Below are 20,788 nucleotides of genomic sequence, written 5' to 3'. Positions count from 1 at the left end.
TTTCCCGCATCTTTATGTTTGAACCCCTCCAGTCAGGTTTCCGTCTGACACAGCACTGAAACTGCCCTTATCAAAGTCACAAATGATATCCTATGTGACTGTAACTGTGGTAAACTGTCCTTCCTTATCCTTCTCGACCTGTCTGCAGCCTTTGACATGGTTGACCACATCATCCTCCTCCAACGCCTCTCCTCCATCGCTCAGCTGAGTGGGACTGCTCTCGCCTGATTCCGTTCCTATCTGTCCAGTCACAGCCAGAAAATACCTGCAATAGCTTCTCTTCCCGCTCCTGCACCATTACCTCTGGAGTCCCCCAAGGATCTATCCTTGCCCCCCCTGCCTTCTGCTTTACCTCGTTGACATCATATAAAACCTAAACGTCAGATTTCACATGTATACTGATGACATCCAGCTGTACCTCTCAACCACTCCACTGCCTTTGATTGGTCACGCTGCTTGTCCGACATCCAGTACTGGATGAGAAGACATTTCCTCCAACTAAATATTGGGAAGACTGAAGCCATTGTCTTTGGTCTCCTCCACATCCTCTGTTCAATAGCCACCGAGTCCATCCTTCTCCCTGGCCACTGTCTGAGACGGAACCAGATTGTTCGCAACCTTGGCATCCTATTTGACCCTGAGATGAGCTTCCGACTGCATATCTGCTTCATCACCAAGACCGCCTACTTCCCTCTCTATAACATCCTCCCCCTTCGCCCCTGCTTCAGCTCATCTAGACTTGACTATTCCAACGCTCTCCTGGCCAGCCTCCCATCTCCACCCTCCAGAAACTTGAGCTCATCCAAAACTATGCTGCCTGTATTATAACTCACATCAAGTCCCGTTCACGCATCACCCCTGTGCTCGCTGATCTACATTGGTTCCTGGTCCGGCAACACCTTGATTTAGAAATTCTCAGCCCTGTTTTCAAATCCCTCCAGGGCCTTGCTCCTTCCTATCTCTGTAACCTCCTCCAGCTCTACAACCCTCCAAGATCTCTGCACTCCTCCAATTCTGGCCTCTTGCGCATCCCAGTTTTAATTGCACCACCATTGACGGCCGTACCTTCAGCTGCCTAGGCTCTAAGGTCTGGAATTCCCTCCCTCAACCTAACTGCCTCTTCATCTCTCTCCTTTAGATGCTCCTTGATGCGCCATCAATTACTCAAAAGACTGAGGTTAAGCGAGTAACAACCAGGCTTTTATTAACTAAAGAATGAAGGTCTAGTCTCGAGTGGTCGACCCGTCCAGAATACTAAGGGACTGGGAGGTAGTCACTTATATACCTGGAATAGTGGGAGGAGTCAGCCGAGGCATGTCCAGACCTGTACCTAGTGGAATACACATACACATACAGACAGGTATAACAGTGGTTTACCACATTCACCCCTTGTTTAAAAATGAGTCCGGCGGGGTGAAGTGTATTTCAAAGTTCGTGTATTGGAGTCTCTCCGGAGGTCTTGTCTGCCGCTGTGATCGACGTGGCGACGGCAGGGGTGGTGCAGCTTCCGGCGTCGCGTCACGTGTAGGCTGGGGCACTGGAGTGTAGTCCTCGTGGGTGACGGTCCAAGGCGAGCCGGCTGCTGGGGTTGGATATCGGGTCGTGGGGGGGGGGGGGTGGTAATGGGTAGTGGGTTACAGCGGTCCCCGAGGGTGTCGTGGGGGGGGGTGGTAATGGGTAGTGGGTTACAGCGGTCCCCGAGGGTGCGAGGTCTCGTATGGAGACTGTGTCCTCCCGCCCGTCCGGGTACGCAATGTAAGCGTACTGGGGGTTGGCGTGGAGGAGGTCGACCCTCTCGACCAGGGGGTCCGTTTTATTGGTCCTCACGTGTCTTCTCAGTAGTACCGGCCCTGGGGACGTCAGCCATGGCGGTAACGCTGTCCCCGATGTGGACTCCCTTGGGAAGACAAACATTTTCTCGTGAGGGGTGGCATTGGTGGCAGTGCAGAGCAGTGACCGAATTGAGTGGAGCGCATCGGGGAGCACCTCCTGCCAGCGGGAGGTCGGAAGGCCCCTAGACTTTAAGGCTAGTAGGGCGGCCTTCCAAACTGTTGCATTCTCTCTTTCCACCTGTCCGTTCCCCCGGGGGTTGTAACTGGTGGTCCTGCTTGTGGCTATACCCCTAGCGAGCAGGTACTGGCGGAGTTCGTCGCTCATAAACGATGAGCCCCGGTCGCTATGGATATAGCTGGGGAAACCGAACAGGGTGAAGAGGCTGTTCAGACATTTAATGACCGTGGCACTGGTCATGTCCGGGCAGGGGATAGCGAACGGGAAACGGGAGTACTCGTCAATGATGTTGAGGAAGTACACATTGCGGTCGGAGGAGGGGAGAGACCCTTTAAAATTGACGCTCAGGCGTTCGAAAGGGCGAGTGGCTTTTATCAGGTGGGCTCTGTCTGGTCTATAAAAGTGCGGTTTGCACTCAGCGCAGACTTGGCAGTTCTTGGTCATGGTCCTGACCTCCTCAATGGAGTAAGGCAGGTTGCGGGCCTTGATGAAGTGGAAGAACCTGGTGACCCCCGGGTGGCAGAGGTCATTGTGGAGGGCCCTCAGCCTATCGATCTGCGCACTGGCGCAGGTGCCACGCGATAGGGCATCTGGGGGTTCATTGAGCTTCCCAGGCCGGTACAAGATCTCGTAATTGTAGGTGGAAAGTTCGATTCTCCACTGCAAGATCTTGTCATGTTTGATTTTGCCCCTCTGCTTGTTGTTGAACATAAAAGCAACTGAACGCTGGTCAGTGAGCAGGGTAAATCGTTTTCCGGCCAGGTAGTGCCTCCAGTGACGCACAGCCTCCACAATAGCCTGGGCCTCCTTCTCGACCGCGGAGTGTCTGGTCTCCGGGCCCTGGAGGGTTCGTGAGAAGAATGCCACAGGTCTCCCTGCCTGATTAAGGGTGGCGGCCAGAGCGAAGTCGGACGCATCGCTTTCCACCTGGAAGGGGATGGATTCGTCCACTGCGTGCATGGTGGCTTTGGCAATGTCCTCCTTGATGCGGTGGAAGGCCGAGCGGGCCTCTGCCATCAGGGGAAACGAGGTGGATTTGATCAGCGGACGAGCTTTGTCTGCATAGTAGGGGACCCACTCGGCGTAGTAGGAAAAAAACCCTAGGCACCTCTTCAGAGCTTTTAGGCAGTGGGGCAGTGGGAGTTCCATAAGGGGACGCATCCGGTCCGGGTCGGGACCGATGACCCCGTGTTCCACAACACAGCCAAGGATGGCGAGGCGGTTTGTGCGGAATATGCACTTCTCCTTGTTATATGTCAGGTTCAGGAGTTGGGCGGTGCGGAGGAATTTCTCGAGGTTTGCGTCATGGTCCTGCAAGTCATGGCCGCAGATGGTCACATTGTCTAGGTAAGGGAAAGTGGCCTGCAGCGCATTTTGATCGACCATCCGGTCCATCTCCCTTTGGAAGACGGAGACCCTGTTGGTAACGCCAAAGGGAACACTAAGGAAGTGATAGAGGTGGCCGTTTGCCTCAAAAGCAGTATACTGGCAGTCTTCGGGGCGGATGGGGAGCTGGTGGTACGCTGATTTCAGGTCAATGGTCGAAAAGACGCGGTACTGCGCGATCTGGTTGACCATGTCAGCTATGCGGGGGGTGGGTAGGCGTCCAGCAGGGTGTAGCGGTTTATTGTTTGGCTGTAGTCGATGACCAGGCGTTGTTTCACGCCTGTCTTAACGACCACAACCTGGGCTCGCCAGGGGCTGGAGCTGCCCTCAATAATCCCCTCCTTCAGGAGCCGCTCCACTTCGGTTTTGATGAAAACCCTGTCCCCGGCACTGTATCGCCTGCTCTTTGTGGCGATGGGCTTACAGTCGGGGGTGAGGTTAGCAAACAGTGGGGGGGGTGGGACTCTGAGTGTGGAGAGGTTGCATCTGGTGCGCGGCGGGCAATTTGGAGGCTGCTGGCTGCGGACTGTGAGTGGGGGGAGGGGGCCACCGTACGCCATCGTAACGCTTTTGAGGTGGCACTGGAAATCCAACCCCAGTAGAACGGCAGCGCAAAGTTGGGGCAGGACCAGGAGTTTAAAATTATTGAACACAGTCCCATCTACTACTAGTGTCACCACGCAGTAGCCGCCAATGTCCGCTGACTGGGACTCGGCGGCCATAGAAATCCGCTGGTGCGCAGGCAGGACTGGGAGAGAGCAACGCCGCACCGTGTCGGGGTGGATGAAGCTCTCTGTGCTCCCGGAGTCAAAAAGGCAGTTTATTGCATGGCCGTTTGCCTTAACGTCCATTTTGGACCGAGCTAGTTGGTGCGGTCTCGTTTGGTCCAGCGTAACAGAGGCCAGCGTAGGGGTCGGTGTGTCGCTGCGGGTATCAGATGGGGGGGGGGTTGGCCGCCTGCTGCGTCCCGGCTGGTGTCCAAGATGGCGGCGTCCATGATTCCCATGTGGCTGGAGTCGTCCAAGATGGCTGCTGCTGCGGTGGTTCGCACATGGCTGGGGAGGCCCAAGATGGCGGCCCACACGGCCCACACGCGGCGCTGTTGGGGGCCGTTGTTGGGCTGTGGCTGGGGTGGCACGGTGCTATGGGGCTGTCCTACCGTGTCCCAGGTTGTCGTTCCCCGCGGCGTCCACGGTGCAGAGGAGTAGGCATCCATGCCCCGGTAGGCTGCGTCCAGCGTTAGTGCGATTTCGGAGGCTTTGTCGAGGGTGAGGTCACTCTGCTCCAGCAGTCGCTGTCGGGTGTAGTTGGACCTGTGGCCCGCTACGAAGGCATCCCGGATCAGTTCCTCCGTGTACTTAATGGGCGTTACCGCCTTACACCCACAGGCCCGGCCAAGCACGGACAGTGCTTGGAGGTATTCCTCAGTCAATTCCCCAGGTTGTTGCTTGCGACTCCCCAGGAGGTGCCTGGCGTAAACTTCGTTCACAGGGCGCGTGTACTGGGTCTTGAGGAGCTGGAGGGCGGCTATGTACGAGGTCGCGTCCCGGATGACTGAGTACACTCGGTGGTTCACCTTGGAGATCAGGACAGACAGTTTGTTCGCATCCGTTACGACCGCAGTGGAGGCAGTCAGGAATGCCTCGAAGCACATGAGTCAGTGAGCAAACTTGGTGGAAGCGTCCGCTTCCCGACTGTCCAGGTCCAGGCATGCTGGTGTGAGGATCTTCTCCATTATAAAAAATTTAGTTAATAAAATTGATGCGCCATCAATTACTCAAAAGACTGAGGTTAAGCGAGTAACAACCAGGCTTTTATTAACTAAAGAATGAAGGTCTAGTCTCGAGTGGTCGACCCGTCCAGAATACTAAGGGACTGGGAGGTAGTCACTTATATACCTGGAATAGTGGGAGGAGTCAGCCGAGGCATGTCCAGACCTGTACCTAGTGGAATATACATACACATACAGACAGGTATAACAGTGGTTTACCACACTCCTTAAAACCTACCTCTTCGACCAAGCTTTTGGTCACCTGTCCTAATGTCGCCGTTGGTAAAATTTTGTTTGATCACGCTCCTGTGATGTGCATTGGGACGTTTTACTACGTTAAATGCACTACATAAATGCAAGTTGTTAAAATTTGCATCAAACACATTAATGAAGGGTTTGTGACAGTCTAACTCTGGGGATTTTTTTGATGATTAATTTATGCTGTTTAGCTACTGACTCACCAATTAAGTGAAATAGTTTTTCTCCTATTTACCTTAGCAAAGCCTCTAATAATTTTGAACACCTCTATTCTCTTGTTGACCTTCTTTGTGCAAATGAAAAGAGCCTTAAACCTAGAGGAAGTTGATGGATGTAAAGTTGAATTATCAGCAAAAGTGCATGTAGAGTTGGATGACTAATGTAGGGGGCCATTGACAGAAATAAAAGAGGAAACCCTGAGTTAATGAACAAAGAGTGAAAAGATAAGCCATCAGCTGCAGCACTGATGATGATGTGAAAGAAACCGATGTGGTGGGACCGTTTTAGATTCCTGGGCCACTGGGACCACACTTGTGCCGGAAGGTGGCTTTCACCCGCGTAAGGGTTATTATAAATCTTAAATTAAACATTTAAAAACAAAAAATGATGCACAAACACTTAAAATTAGTTTATACAAATATTGGCCTGGATTAAAATATTAAAAATTATTTTTCAAAAAATTACATTTTTATTGTATTTGCTGTAATGAAGAGACTTTTAATTAAAGTTGAAAATCAGTACATTTATATTTACTACAGTTGTCTAAATTGTTTAATTATTTGGGGATTCCAGTAGGGTTTATAGAGGATTCCGTTCGGACATGGAATCCTTTCTCATTGGAGGACCGGGCCCACGTGATCCCAGGGATGCTTCTGAACTACCTGCGTCCCAGGCATCCATGGGCCTTTACGCAGGCATATGCCTGGAGGCTCAGGATCTGAACTCTTCGAAGCTTTGGAGCCAGGAGGTAAATTCGTAGATCTTTTGCGGGTCGGAGGCGTACTCCAGAGGTATGGCTCCGACTGCAAATTCAGGGCCAATATTTTAATTTTCACATAGACCAGAAGGAGCAGAACAGCTCAAGCCCATGGGATCCAAGGGAAAGTGGCAAGTTTGATCCAAAATTGGCTCAGTGGCAGGAAGCAAAGGGCAATGGTCGACAGGTGTTTTTGTGACTGGAAGGCTGTCTCCCCAGGGCTTAGTACTAGGTCCCTTGCTTATTGTGGTATGTAGCAGTGATTTAGACTTCAGTGTAGGGGATCAACCGTGTGGTTGATAGTAAGGAAGATAGCTGTAGACTGCAGGAAGATACAATGGACTGGTCAGGTGGGCAAAAAAGTGACAAATGGAGTTCAATCCGGAGAAGTGTGAGGTAATGCATTTGGGGAGGGCTAACAAGGCAAGGGAATACAGAATAAATGGTAGGACACTGAGAAGTGTAGAGGAACAGAGGGACCTTCGAGTGCATGTCCACAGATCCCTAAAGGTAGCAGGATGGGTAGATAAGGCAGTTAAGAAGGTATAGGTGATACTTTCCTTTATTAGCCGAGGCATAGAATATAAGAGCAGGGAGGTTATGCTTGAACTGTATAAAACACTAGTTAGGCCATAGCTAGAGTACTGGGTACAGTTCTGGTCACCACATTACAGGAAAGATGTAATTGCACCCGAGAGGGTACAGAGGAGATTTATGAGTATGTTGCCAGGACTGGAGAATTTTAACTATGAGGAAAGATTGGATAGGCTGGGGTTGTTTTCTTTGGAACAGAGGGGGTTGATAGAAAGACTTGCATTTATATAGCGCCTTTCACGACCACCGGACGTCTCAAAGCGCTTTACAGCCAATGAAGTACTTTTGGAGTGTAATCACTGTTGTAATGTGGGAAACGCGGCAGCCAATTTGCGCACAGCAAGCTCCCACAAACATCAATGTGATCATGACCAGATAATCTGTTTTAGTGATGTTGATTGAGGGATAAATATCGGCCAGGACACCGGGGTTAAACATAGAAAACATAGAAGATAGGAGCAGGAGTAGGCCCTTCGAGCCTGCTGCGCCATTCAATGAGATCATGGCTGATCATTCAAATTCAGTACCCTGTCCCTGCCTTCTCCCCATATCCCTTGATCCCTTTAGCCTTAAGAAATATATCCAACTCTTTCTTGAATATATTTAATGAACTGGCCTCCACCGCCCTCTGTGGCAGAGAATTCCACAGGTTCACCACTCTCTGGGTGAAGAAATTCCTCCTAATTTCAGTCCTAAATGTCCTACCCCTTATCCTTAGACTATGACCCCTGGTTCTGGACTCTCCGACCATCGGGAACATCCTTCCAGCATCTAGTCTGTCCAGGCCTGACAGAATTTTATAGGTTTAGATGAGATCCCCTCTCAATCTTCTAAACTCCAGTGAGTATAAGCCCAATCGAGACAATCTCTCCTCATACGTCATTCCTGCCATCTCAGGTATCAGCCTGGTGAATCTTCGCTGCACTCCTTCCATGGCAAGAACGTCTTTCCTCAGATAAGGCGACCAAAACTGCACACAATACTCAAGGTGCGGTCTCACCAAGGCCCTGTACAACTGTAGCAAGACATCCTTGTTCCTGTACTCGAACCCTCTTGCTACGAAGGCCAACATACCATTTGCCTTCTTAACCACCTGCTGCCCCTGCATGCTTACCTTCAGCGACTGGTGCACAGGAACACCCAGGTCTCTTTGCACTTCCCCTTCTCCCAATCTATTGCCATTCAAATAATAATGTGCCTTCCTGTTTTTGCCACCAAAGTGGATAACCTCACATTTATCCACATTATAGTGCATTTGCCATGTTTCTGCCCAATCACCTAACCTGTCCAAATCGTCCTCACAGCATACCCTCCCACCCAGCTTTGTGTCGTCTGAAAATTTGGAGATATTACATCCAATTCCCTCGTCCAGATCATTAATATATATTGTGAACAGCTGGGGTCCTAGGACCGATCCTTGCGGTACCCCACTAGTCACTGCCTGGCACTCGGAAAACGACCCGTTTATTCCAACTCTTTGCTTTCTGTCCTCCAACCAGTTCTCGATCCAAGTCAATACCTTGCCCCAATCCCATGTGCCTTAATTTTGCACGCTAATCTCTTATGCGGGACCTTATCGAAAGCCTTCTGAAAGTCCAAATACACCACATCCACTGGTTCTCCCTTATCTATTTTACCAGTTATATCCTCAAAAAATTCCAGTAGATTAGTCAAGCATGATTTACCTTTTGTAAATCCATGTTGACTTTGTCCGATCCTGTCACTGCTTTCCAAGTGCTCTGCTATTACATCTTTTATAATGGACTCTAGCATTTTCCCCACTACCGATGTCAGGCTTACCGGTCTATAATTCCCCGCTTTTTCTCTGCCACCTTTTTTGAATAGTGGGGTAACATTAGCTACCCTGCAATCCATGGGTACTGTTCCAGAGTCTATTGAGTTCTGGAAGATGACCAGCAATGCATCTACTATTTCTAGGGCCAGTTCCTTAAGTACCCTGGGATGTTGATTATTAGGCCCTGGGGATTTATCGGCCTTCAGTCCCATCAATTTTCCTAACACCATTTCCTTACAAATACTGATTTCTTTCAGTTCCACCCTTTCAGCAGACCCTATGTTCCCCGGTATTTCTGGGAGGTTATTTGTGTCCTCCTTTGTGAAGACAGAACCAAAATATGTACTTAGTTGGTCTGCCATTTCTTTGTTCCTCATTATAAATTCCCCCGATTCTGACTGCAAGGGACCTGCGCTTGACTTCACCAATCTTTTTCTCTTCACATAGCTATAAAAGCTTTTACAGTCAGTTTTTATGTTCCCTGCAAGCTTACTCTCATATTCTATTTTCCCTTTTTTAATTAATCCCTTTGTCCTCCTTTGTTGAATCCTGAACAGCTTCCAATCCTCAGGATTATTGCTTTTTCTGGCCAATTTGTATGTCTTCTCCTTGGATCTTATGCTATCCCTAATTTCCCTTGTTACCCACAGTTGAGTCACCTTTTTTGTTTTATTTTTATGCCAAACTGGGATGAACAACTTCTGTAGTTCATCCATTTGGTCTTTGAATGTTTGCCATTGCCTATCCACCGTCACCCCTTTGAGTGCTGTGGTAAACCACTGTTATAGTTATCACTGTATATTGTTCTCACTGTTCTCACTGTCACATCACTACACGAGGTCGCCTCTTGTCGCACTGTTATACCTGGGCTGACCACCTCCGACTCCGCCCATTACCTGCCCAGGTATAAAGGTAGCTGACTGGCTAGTATTCCTCCCTGTTGGATCGGATCACCCACGAGGGTGGGCTCTGTTATTTAGCCAATAAAAACCTTCAGTTACGTTCTTAACTCGTCGCCTTTTATTGGACTAATTGATAGGCATATCAATTTTATTGACTAAATTTTAAAGATGTCTGATAATGAACAGCAACAGCAAGGAGCTCACCCAGCAGCACAGCAACAGCAGCCTCCAGACAACGGGCCACACCAGCCGGCTTGGCTGCAAGCCTTGAAACCACCATACCTGGATCTAAACCCACAGGCACCAAACTCAGCCAACGACTTCAAACACTGGCTGGACTGCTTCGAATCGTACCTGGAGGAAGCCGTCGTCCCTCAGAGATCCAAACTAAGAGTCCTGAAAGCCCAAGCGAGCCCGAGAGTATATACACTCATCCAGGACATGACTACGTACGACGACGCCATCAACCTACTGAAACAGCAGTACCGGAGCCCGGTAAACTACATGTACACTAGGCATCTCTTAAGATCTCGCCAGCAACAGCCAGGAGAATCGATAGCTGAATTTTCACGAGCGCTGAGACAACTCGGCAGGAACTGTGACTTTAAAGCGGTGACGGCTACTGCGAACATGGAAGACAATGTCCGCGACGCCTTGGTGAGAGGCCTACGTTCCGACTACACACGGCAAAGACTGCTTGAAGCTAAGGACATAGACCTGGACAAGGCCGAAGCCCTCGCCCTCACCCTAGAGGCCACCCAGCAAGACCAGGAAGCGTTTGCCAGGTACTATTCGCGACCCTGGGACTCGGGCCCGACCCCCACCCCACCACCCTTCACAGCGCTGCCCCCGGGACCTACCTCAGCGTCTGCATCACGGATCCGACCGGGCCCGCTAGCCCCGGTACCGGCCCCGACATCAGGCAACCCCGATCGGGCCGCTGGCTGCTTCTTTTGCGGCCAGGAGAAGCATCCGAGGTCGCGCTGCCCAGCCAAAAACTCGACCTGCAAAACCTGCCTCAAGAAAGGCCACTTCTCCAAGGCCTGCAGAAGCAAATCCTCAGAAGCCAGCAGTGCCTCATGCGAACCCTGGGGGCTGCCATCTTTGTGCGGGGCAGCCGAAGCCTGCAGAGCCTCATGGGAAAACCAGGGGCGGCCATCTTTGTGCGGGGCAGCCGAAGCCTGCAGAGCCTCATGGGAAAACCAGGGGCGGCCATCTTTGTGCGGGGCAGCCGAAGCCTGCAGAGCCTCATGGGAACAGCAGGGGCGGCCATCTTTGTGCGGGGCAAACGATTTAAACAGAGCCTCATGTGAACTACGGGGGCCGCCATCTTCGCCGCCATCTTGTCATGACAACGACGCGCTCATCTACACCCTAGCTTCCGTGACCCTGGATCAAGCCCGCCCGCACCACCTGGCCAGCTCAATGATGGACATCAAAGTCAACGGCCACGCCACGACCTGCCTGTTCGACAGCGGAAGCACGGAGAGCTTCATCCACCCAGACACGGTGAGCCACTACTCCCTCCCCGTCCTGCCAACGCGCAGCCGCATCTCGATGGCATCGAGGTCGCACGCCACAGACATCAGCGGCTACTGTGTCGTGACATTGTCGGTTAAAGGGACAGAGTATAAAAATTTTAAACTCCTCGTACTCCCCCAGCTGTGCGCTGCCGTCATACTAGGGCTGGACTTCCAATCCCACCTCCAAAGTGTAACCCTAGCATACGGTGGACCCCTCCCCCCACTCACAGTCGACAACCAGCGAAAGTTAAACCGCCCACCGCGTAACACCTGCAGCCTATCCACCCTCAAGGTACCGCCACCTTCCCTGTTCGCTAACCTCACCCCCGACTGCAAACCTGTCGCTACTAAGAGCAGGCGGTACAGCGCTGGGGACAGAGCCTTCATTAGCTCTGAGGTGCAGCGACTCCTGAAAGAGGGCATTATTGAGGGGAGCAGCAGCCCCTGGCGTGCCCAGGTGGTGGTAGTCAAGACCGGCGACAAAAATCGCCTGGTTATCGACTACAGCCAGACCATAAACAGATACACCCAGCTGGACGCATACCCCCTCCCCCGCATATCGGACATGGTCAATGAGATTGCACAATACCGCGTATTCTCGACCATCGACCTCAAGTCGGCCTACCACCAACTCCCCATCAGCCCGGAGGACAGCCAGTACACCGCCTTCGAGGCGAATGGCCGCCTCTACCAATTCCTTAGGGTCCCCTTTGGTGTCACCAACGGGGTCTCGGTTTTCCAACGGGAGATGGACCGGATGGTTGACCAGAACGGACTACAGGCCACTTTCCCCTATCTCGATAACGTCACCATCTGCGGCCGCAACCGGCAGGACCATGACGTGAATCTGGAGAAATTCCTCCGTACGGCCCAACGGCTGAACCTCACCTACAATAAGGAGAAATGCGTGTTTAACACAGCGCGCCTTGCCATCCTTGGCTGTGTAGTAGAGAACGGAGTCATCGGCCCTGACCCCGAAAGAATGCGCCCCCTCATGGAGCTACCCCTCCCCCACTGTCCAAAAGCACTTAGGAGAACCCTGGGGCTTTTCGCCTACTATGCCCAATGGGTACCCAATTATGCGGACAAAGCCAGACCCCTCCTGAAAACCACATCGTTCCCCCTCACGGAAGAGGCGTGCGCGGCCTTCTCCCTCATTAAGGGAGACATAGCCAAGGCCACAATGCACGCAGTGGATGAGTCAATCCCCTTCCAAGTGGAGAGCGATGCATCCGACTTCGCCCTAGCCGCTACCCTTAACCAGGAGGGTAGGCCGGTAGCCTTCTTCTCAAGGACCCTACAGGGCCCCGAGACCCGACACTCGTCGGTCGAGAAGGAAGCCCAGGCAATTGTGGAGGCAGTACGGCGCTGGAGGCACTACTTGGCAGGCAAACGATTTACCCTCCTCACCGACCAACGCTCGGTTGCCTTCATGTTTAATAACAAGCTGAGGGGCAAGATCAAGAACGACAAAATCTTGAGGTGGAGAATCGAGCTTTCCACCTATGATTATGAGATCTTGTACCGGCCCGGTAAACTGAACGACCCCCCTGATGCTCTTTCACGCATTACATGCGCCAGCGCGCAAAGTGATAGACTTCAGACCCTCCACAATGACCTCTGCCACCCCGGAGTCACCAGACTCTACCATTTCATTAAGGCCCGCAACCTGCCATACTCCATCGAGGAGGTCAGGACCATGACCAGGAACTGCCAGATCTGTGCTGAGTGCAAACCGCACTTCTATAAGCCGGACAGAGCAAGCCTGATCAAGGCCACCCGCCCCTTCGAGCGTCTGAGCATCGACTTCAAGGGGCCCCTACCGTCATCCGACCGTAATGTGTACTTCCTCACCATCGTTGATGAGTACTCCCGTTTCCCCTTTGCCTTCCCCTGCCCAGACATGACCAGTAACACGGTCATTAAATGCCTGAACAAACTCTTCGCCTTGTTCGGGTTCCCGAACTATATACATAGTGACCGGGGCGCCTCCTTCATGAGCGAGGAACTCCGTCAGTTCCTATTGGAGAGGGGTATTGCAGCAAGCAGGACCACCAGCTACAACCCCCGAGGGAACGGCCAGGTGGAAAGAGAGAACGCGACGGTATGGAAGGCCACCCTCTTAGCCTTAAAGTCTAAGGGCCTCCCAACCTCCCGCTGGCAAGAGGTCCTCCCGATTGCGCTGCACTCCATCCGGTCACTACTTTGCACTGCCATTAACACCACCCCCCATGCTCGAATGTTTGTCTTCCCCAGGAAGTCGACTACGGGAACCACCCTACCAACCTGGCTGACCTCTCCGGGACCCGTCTTGCTGCGAAAGCACGTGAGGGCCCATAAAACGGACCCCCTGGTCGAGAAGGTGAACCTCCTGCACGCCAACCCCCAGTACGCCTATGTGGCTTACCCAGACGGACGGGAGGACACTGTCTCCTTACGAGACCTCGCACCCTCACCCCCCCCTCCCAACCCCCCGAGTCCAGCCGAGGTAGACGGCATGCCGGAACCCCACGAGCCTTTGCCGACTACGCAGACACCAGCTTTAACACCGGATAATGTAACACCGCCGCTGCGACGATCGGAGAGGCTAACGAAGCCTCCGGACAGACTGACATACCAGAGCTGGTAATACACTTCACCCCGCCGGACTCTAATCTAAACAAGGGGTGAATGTGGTAAACCACTGTTATAGTTATCACTGTATATTGTTCTCACTGTTCTCACTGTCACATCACTACACGAGGTCGCCTCTTGTCGCACTGTTATACCTGGGCTGACCACCTCCGACTCCGCCCATTACCTGCCCAGGTATAAAGGTAGCTGACTGGCTAGTATTCCTCCCTGTTGGATCGGATCACCCACGAGGGTGGGCTCTGTTATTTAGCCAATAAAAACCTTCAGTTACGTTCTTAACTCGTCGCCTTTTATTGGACTAATTGATAGGCATATCAAGTGCCATTCCCCAATCAACCCTACCCAACTCGCTCCTCAGACCATCGTAGTTTCCTTTATTTAAATTGAGGACCCTTGTTTCTGAGTCAACAACTTCATTCTCCATCTTAATGAAGAATTCGATCATATTATGATCGCTCTGACCCAAGGGACCTTGTACAACAAGATTGCTAATTAATCCTTTCTCGTTACATAATACCCAGTCTAAGATGGCCTGATCTCTGGTTGGTTCCTTGACATATTGGTCCAGGAAACCATCCCGTAAACACTCCAGGAATTCCTCCTCCACAGTATTGTTACCAATTTGGTTAGCCCAATCTATATGTAGATTAAAGTCACCCATGAAGTAGTTCCATGGGATCTTTTACATCCACCTGAGAGAGCAGACGGGGCCTCGGTTTAATGTCTCATCCAAAAGATGGCACCTCCGACAGTGCAGCACTCCCTCAGCACTGCACTGGAGTGTCAGCCTAGATTTATGTGCTCAAGTCCCTGCGGTGGGACTTGAACCCACAACCGGGGGCATAGATTTAAAGTAATTGGTAGAAGGATTAGAGGGGAGTTGAGAATTTTTTTCACCCAGAGGGTGGTGGGGGTCTGGAATTCACTGCCTGAAAGGGTGGTAGAGGCAGAAACTCTCATCGCATTTAAAAAGTACTTGGATAAGCACTTGAAGTGTCGTAACCTACAAGGCTGCAGACCGAGAGCTGGAAAGTGGGATTAGGCTGGATAGCTCTTTTTCAGCCGGCACAGACATGATGAGACGAATGACCTCCTTCTGTGCCGTAAATTTCTATGATTTCTAATGAATGCAGTGAATTTCTAGAATGTATTTGAGACAGTTTTCTGGAACAATGCATTCAGAACTGACAAGGGAACAGGCCATACTATATTGAGTGATGAGTAACGAACCTGAATTAGTTAATAATCTGACTGTAAGGGAACATTGTGTGAATAGTGAGCATAATATGATTGAAGTTGATTTTAGTTTTGAGAGTCGAAGGATGAGTCACAAACCAAAGATTTAATTTTAAGTGAGGCAAACCGATGCTCACCTGGTTAAAGCACTGTGCCCTCCAGTTTTCCTCTCCGACTGATAGGAGTGCCTATGTCTTCACTTGGTCTCTCTGCCTGTTGCATGACCAAGATTAGAACAGTGCACCATGTCAGCAACTATAAGAACAACTTTTAGCACTGTTAACTGACCACGCAACTTTGCTAGTTATTTTAAATGTCTTTGGTCCAACAGAAAAGAAATGTGACTGAAACTTTGAATGGACACAAAGGAAGAGTCAACTGTGTGCAGTGGGCTCATAGAGATGATTGTGGTAAGTACTGATGGATGGTGTTTTTGTAAGAGGTGAAGTGTGCATTCTGTTAAGAAAATAAACCAGAAAGCCATAACATGCAGTTTTTACATCAAGGTTCATAATTTGAAAGAATAATTTGAAGCAACCTATATGTTATAATTTAAGTAACTAAATTTTAACCATTTGATACTGAGACATTGCCTGAATATTGTAGTAATTTCTGTTTTACTCCCTAAAGCTTAATTTCTTTTAATAACCCGATCCCGCCCTAACATTGCCAGGGCCATCATTTTGGAATCAGACCTCCAATTGGTTAGACTATCTCAGCTTACGTTTATTATTTACGGAAAAAGCATGATTTTAAGAAATTTCAGGAAACTGTTATGGATTAGCATTCTAGTGACACCTTAAGTTAGGCCTAGTTTGTACGTAGTTAATGCATATAGCTTTGTTTTAATTGATCACATGCTGCCTCTTAAACCTTACGAGCAAACCATGGCTCTTTATGATGATCTACGCAGGTTAAATGCATTTACAGTGTCATGTGACATCTAAATTCTGCAGATTGGTATGGTTGTGATTCCATTTACTTTGAAACTGTTTGATTCACTATGGATCTTACAGTCTCAATTCCAGAAATTCCTATGCAGTTTTCTACGTATAATCCAGTTAATAACAAAGTTACATAGAATCATATATTACAGCAGAGAAACAGGCCATTCGGCCCAATGGTCTATGCTGGTGTTTATGCTCCATACGAGCCTCCTCCCACCCTACTTCATATCACCCTATCAGCATATCGTTTGGAAACCTGTTTGAGACTGTAGGAGTGCAAGGCTGGGTTCAGCATAAGCTTAATTTCTCTTTGAATCTTTCATTTCAGGAGTATCCTTGCTTAGCCAAAAAATTTTCAAGCAACTTGTGTATGGTAATACTGTTTTATAATGAAAGTAGCTGGCTCATGAAGCAATACTAAAAGCTGTTGCTGAACCCTTTGATATGACTGTTTGATTTGCAGAAATGAGAGAATATGTGGTTCCGTTGTTTTATTCTGCTTAGAATTTAACATTGTATTGAGGACTAAAATCAACCATTTGTGTTCTAGGTCCCGAGACGGAACTTGTGTCTGGAGGGTCTGATAACTGTCTGATTGTTTGGGAGTTGCAGAATTTTAAGGTAAGTTATTCAGATTCTAATGTAGTGTAGTGAGACAAGGAACTCGAAGAGGTGAGGTATGAGGATTAAGACGAGTACTTTATTGAACGACTGCGAGACAACCAGGCAGGCCTGCTTCCAGGCATTGCACCGTTGCTGACCTTAACAGGAAGCTAACCCCTGACCTTAACAGGAAGCAACCCCTGACCTTAGCAGCAGCATTGGCTACAGCACCACCTGGTGGATAACCTTAATCATAACATCCCAGATTACTATATCCCTCCCCCCTTAAGATTTCAGTATGAACTTCTTAACAAACAACCATTCCTAAGGGTCACATAAGAAGTCTCCATTCACCATGTTCCATACTTGATGAATCTAACAGGTCAGTATCAATCTCTCTGGTGGCTTGCGAGTCCTTTGTGAACGTCTGACAGTAAAGTCCCTGCTTGTTTGTGGTGAAGCCACCAGCTGCTCCTGAGCAGTGCTCGGAGTATCTGACTCTGCAACGATGGTTTCCTCTTGATGAATGGGGTCCTGTGGAATTGTCTCTGTCCCTGGTGGTGGCACCACCGATGCACTTGGATAACTGGGGGCAACCCTGTCCTCAGCCATTGCATCTGGAACCTTCATTTCAATTTCCCCTTGTCTGGTAAGTATCTGATCTACATGTCTGCGTACTACCCTACCATCACCCAACATGACCTTGTATGATACGGGACCGGTCATTGAGTCTATGAAGCCAGGAATCCACTTGGGTCCATAACTGAAATTCTTGGTAAGGACCGCATCTCCTTCTCCAAAACTTCGGCTCTTTGTTCTTTTGTCATGGTTCTCTTTTTGTTTGTTTTGTCTGTTTTCCATTTTCCTTTTTAGGTCTGGGTGGACAAGGTCAAGAGTGGAGCGTAGTCTACGACCTAATAACATCTCAGCAGGAGAGAGTCCTGTGGTGGATTGAGGTGTTATTCTGTAGCTGAACAGAACCCGTGACACTTTGGCTGCTAAATTCCCTTCTGCACTTTTTTTCATCATCTCTTTAAATGTTTGTATGGCTCTCTCCGCAAGTCCATTTGAGGACGGATGATATGGGGCCGAGGTCACCTGCACTATGCCATTTTTTTCTCAAGAACTCTTTTGCCTCTGTACTCACAAAACAGGTGGCATTGTCACTTACCACGATCTCCGGTAGCCCTTGATTACTGAAGCTCCGACGCAGGCAGTCTATAGTAGTAGTGGCGGAAGCAGAATTTACAGGATAAACATCCATCCATTTGGAATGTGCATCAATGATTATGAGGAACATCTTTCCCATGAATGGACCCGCATAATCTAAGTGCAATCTTCTCCATGGTTTATCCGGCCACTCCCAGGGGTTGAGAGGAGCCGCTGCTGGTGCCTTCCGGTGTTCCTGACACGTGCTGCATGTCTTGACTAGATTTTCTATCTCCTCATCTAGCTTTGACCACCACAAGTAACTCCTAGCCAAGGCTTTCATACGCGAGACCCCAGGATGACACTGATGTGGTTGCTCTAGGATAGACTGTCGTGCTGGCTGTGGAATAATCACTCGTGCTCCCCACAACATGCAACCATCCTGCAGACTCAGCTCTGTTTTCCTGACACTGTAGGGTGTGAAGTCAGCCCCTTCCGGATGCTGTGGCCATCCCCTCACCACATATTCTCGAACTCTAGACAGTACTGGATCTTTACCTGTCCATGTTCTTACTTGCTCTGCAGTCACAAGTGCTGTGTCAGTGTCCTCCAACATCAACAGTCTGTCCTCTGGAGCTGCAGTGGAAGACGGCTCAAGGCATCTGCGTTCCCATGGTACTTGCCCGCCTTGTAGACGATGACATACTCATATGCCCTCAACATCATGGCCCACCTCTGGATCCGGGGTGACACCATCTGTGGAACTGCTTTCATTTCATTGAAAAGAGAGATAAGAGGTTTAAGATCGGTGCATATGGTGAACTTCCTGCCATATATGTACTTGTGGAACCTCTGTAACCCAAACATTACTGCTAACCCCTCTTTGTCTAACTGGGAATAGTTTTTTTCCGCTGGTGTTAGAGTTCGGGACATAAACCCTATTGGTCTTTCAGTTCCATCTTCCATGCCGCGTGAAAGAACTGCCCCCACCCCATAAGGTGAAGCGTCACAAGAGAGAATGATGTCTTTTTCTGCATTGTAGTGAACCAGCACATCCGACGACAGCATCAGTTTCTTGGACTGTTCAAATGAAACCCCCTGCTCCTCTCCCCACTGCCACTGTGTCTCCTTGCGCAGTAGTTTGTGAAGAGGAGCTAACACAGTTGACAAGTTTGGTAAAAACCTGTTATAATAGTTCAGCAGTCCCAGGTAAGCTTTTAACTCAGCCACATTTGTAGGAGCAGGGGCCTCCTGCAGTGCTTGTACCTCCTCCTCGAGTGGATAGAGCCCGGTGGCATCCACTCTGTGTCCCAGGAACACTGCCTCATTCCCCAGGAAAGTGCACTCCTCTTGAGCCGGAACCCTGCCCCTCTCCAATCTTTGTAGTACCTCTCTCAGAGTGCTCAGATGCTCCTGGTCGGCTCTTCCCGTCACCAGAATGTCATCCAGATAGATGGAAACATGTGGAATCCCTTGCAGTACACCTTTGATTGTCCTCTGGAAGATAGCTGGACTAGATGAGACACCAAACGGTAAGCGGTTATATGTAAACAAGCCCTTGTGTGTATTTATGGTGACATACTTCTTTGATTCGTCATCCAGTGTAATCTGCAAGTAGGCATGACTCATATCCAACTTTGTGAATTTCTTTCCTCCAGCCAGGTTTGCAAAGAGATCCTTTGTTTTGGGAATAGGATACTGCTCTAGTTTGGACACCCGATTGACTGTCAATTTATAGTCTGCACAGAGTCTTACCGAATTGTCCGGTTTTAAAACGGGTACTATGGGAGCTGCCCATTCCGAACATTTCACTGGCTCCAGTATGTTCTCTCTCAATAGACGATCAAGCTCAGCCTCTACCTTTGGCTTCATGGCATAAGGCACAGGTTGTTGTTTAAAAAACCTTGGCGGTGCCTCCTTGTCTACATAAATCTTAGCTGGGGGGCCATTAAATGTGCCAAGTTCCTCCTTGAACACATTCTCATGTTCACTCAACACTTCTTGCAAAGCCAACTGTTTGCCCGCATCTATTTGATGTACTGCTCCCCAATCTAATTTAAGTTCTTTTATCCAGCCCCGACCTAACAGGTTACTGTGGTAAACCACTGTTTGTATTCCACTGTGTACATGCCTGGACATGCCTCGGCTGACTCCTCCCACAAGCCCTAGTATAAAGGTGACTGCTCCCCAGCCCTTTGTATTTCTGGACCGGTCGACCACTCGAGGCAGACCTTCATTCTTTTGTTAATAAAAGCCTTTAGTTACTCTCTTAACTCTCAGTCTTTTATGAGTAATTGATAGCGCATCAGTTACCCGATACTATAACTACAGGTAGCTGTTCCACTGTGTCCCTGTGTTGCACAGTTACCTTAGCTGTACCTAATGTCGCTACTCATTCACCTGTATATGTTTTAAGATGCAGGGAGCAAGGCTTTAACTCTGGAACTTTTGCACGGTTCCACAATTTTGAGTACTCTGCCTTGTTCATTATGGTCAAGCCGCACCCTGTATCCACTTCAAAGTTCACCTTAGAGTCATTTACTGTCAGTTGCAATGTGATAGGAGCCACTTTTGGAATGTTCTCTAACATGCCATACATTATGAACATGTCCTCTTCTTCCTCAGCCTCCCCACTGATGTGGTGTGCTCCATGTTTTTTCACTTCTCTTCCTTGGTTTTGCTGTCCTCCCCCTTTTGGTTTGGATTCCTCCACAGGTGATTTCGCCCTGCAAGCTCATTTTATGTGTCCTTGTTTCCCACACTTGTAGCACTTTTCCTCCAGAAACCGGCATTCACTCGCCAGGTGATCGCCCTTGCATCTATAACATGCCTTCACATGCTCACGTTGTGGTTTCTGATGCATGTTCAACTTGTGCACAACAACCTGACCTGCAACTTGCGTAGCATTAGCCCTGTCTGAACCCTGTATTTCTTTTACATCTTGGTTCGCTGTCTCTATGGCTTGAGCAGGTTCCAATGCTTTTTCATAAGTAAGCCCAGTCTC

At 49.5% G+C, this 20,788-nt stretch overlaps 1 protein-coding gene across 3 annotated transcripts in view; it reads left to right on the top strand.

The window, feature by feature from the left end:
- Positions 1–20,788, top strand: part of elp2 (elongator acetyltransferase complex subunit 2) — a 241,733-nt gene that overhangs the window by 11,058 nt on the left and 209,887 nt on the right. For 2 of the 3 annotated variants that reach the window (XM_085988272.1, XM_085988274.1), the window contains exons 1-3: positions 6,222–6,392; positions 15,417–15,495; positions 16,583–16,653. In XM_085988272.1, coding sequence (XP_085844398.1) covers positions 6,246–6,392; positions 15,417–15,495; positions 16,583–16,653 — 297 coding nt within the window. In that variant the 5' untranslated portion in view covers positions 6,222–6,245. Of the gene's footprint in view, positions 1–6,221; positions 6,393–15,416; positions 15,496–16,582; positions 16,654–20,788 lie in introns of those variants that run through there. The other variant, XM_085988273.1, reaches the window with a different exon arrangement.

The sequence above is a fragment of the Somniosus microcephalus genome, chromosome 5, assembly GCF_052327205.1.
Source record: "Somniosus microcephalus isolate GS21.2 chromosome 5, FLI_Smic_1.0, whole genome shotgun sequence".
In the NCBI taxonomy this organism is placed as follows: Eukaryota; Metazoa; Chordata; class Chondrichthyes; order Squaliformes; family Somniosidae; genus Somniosus; species Somniosus microcephalus.
Note: the sequence above shows the minus strand (reverse complement) of the source record. Positions and strands in the feature narration are given on the sequence as shown.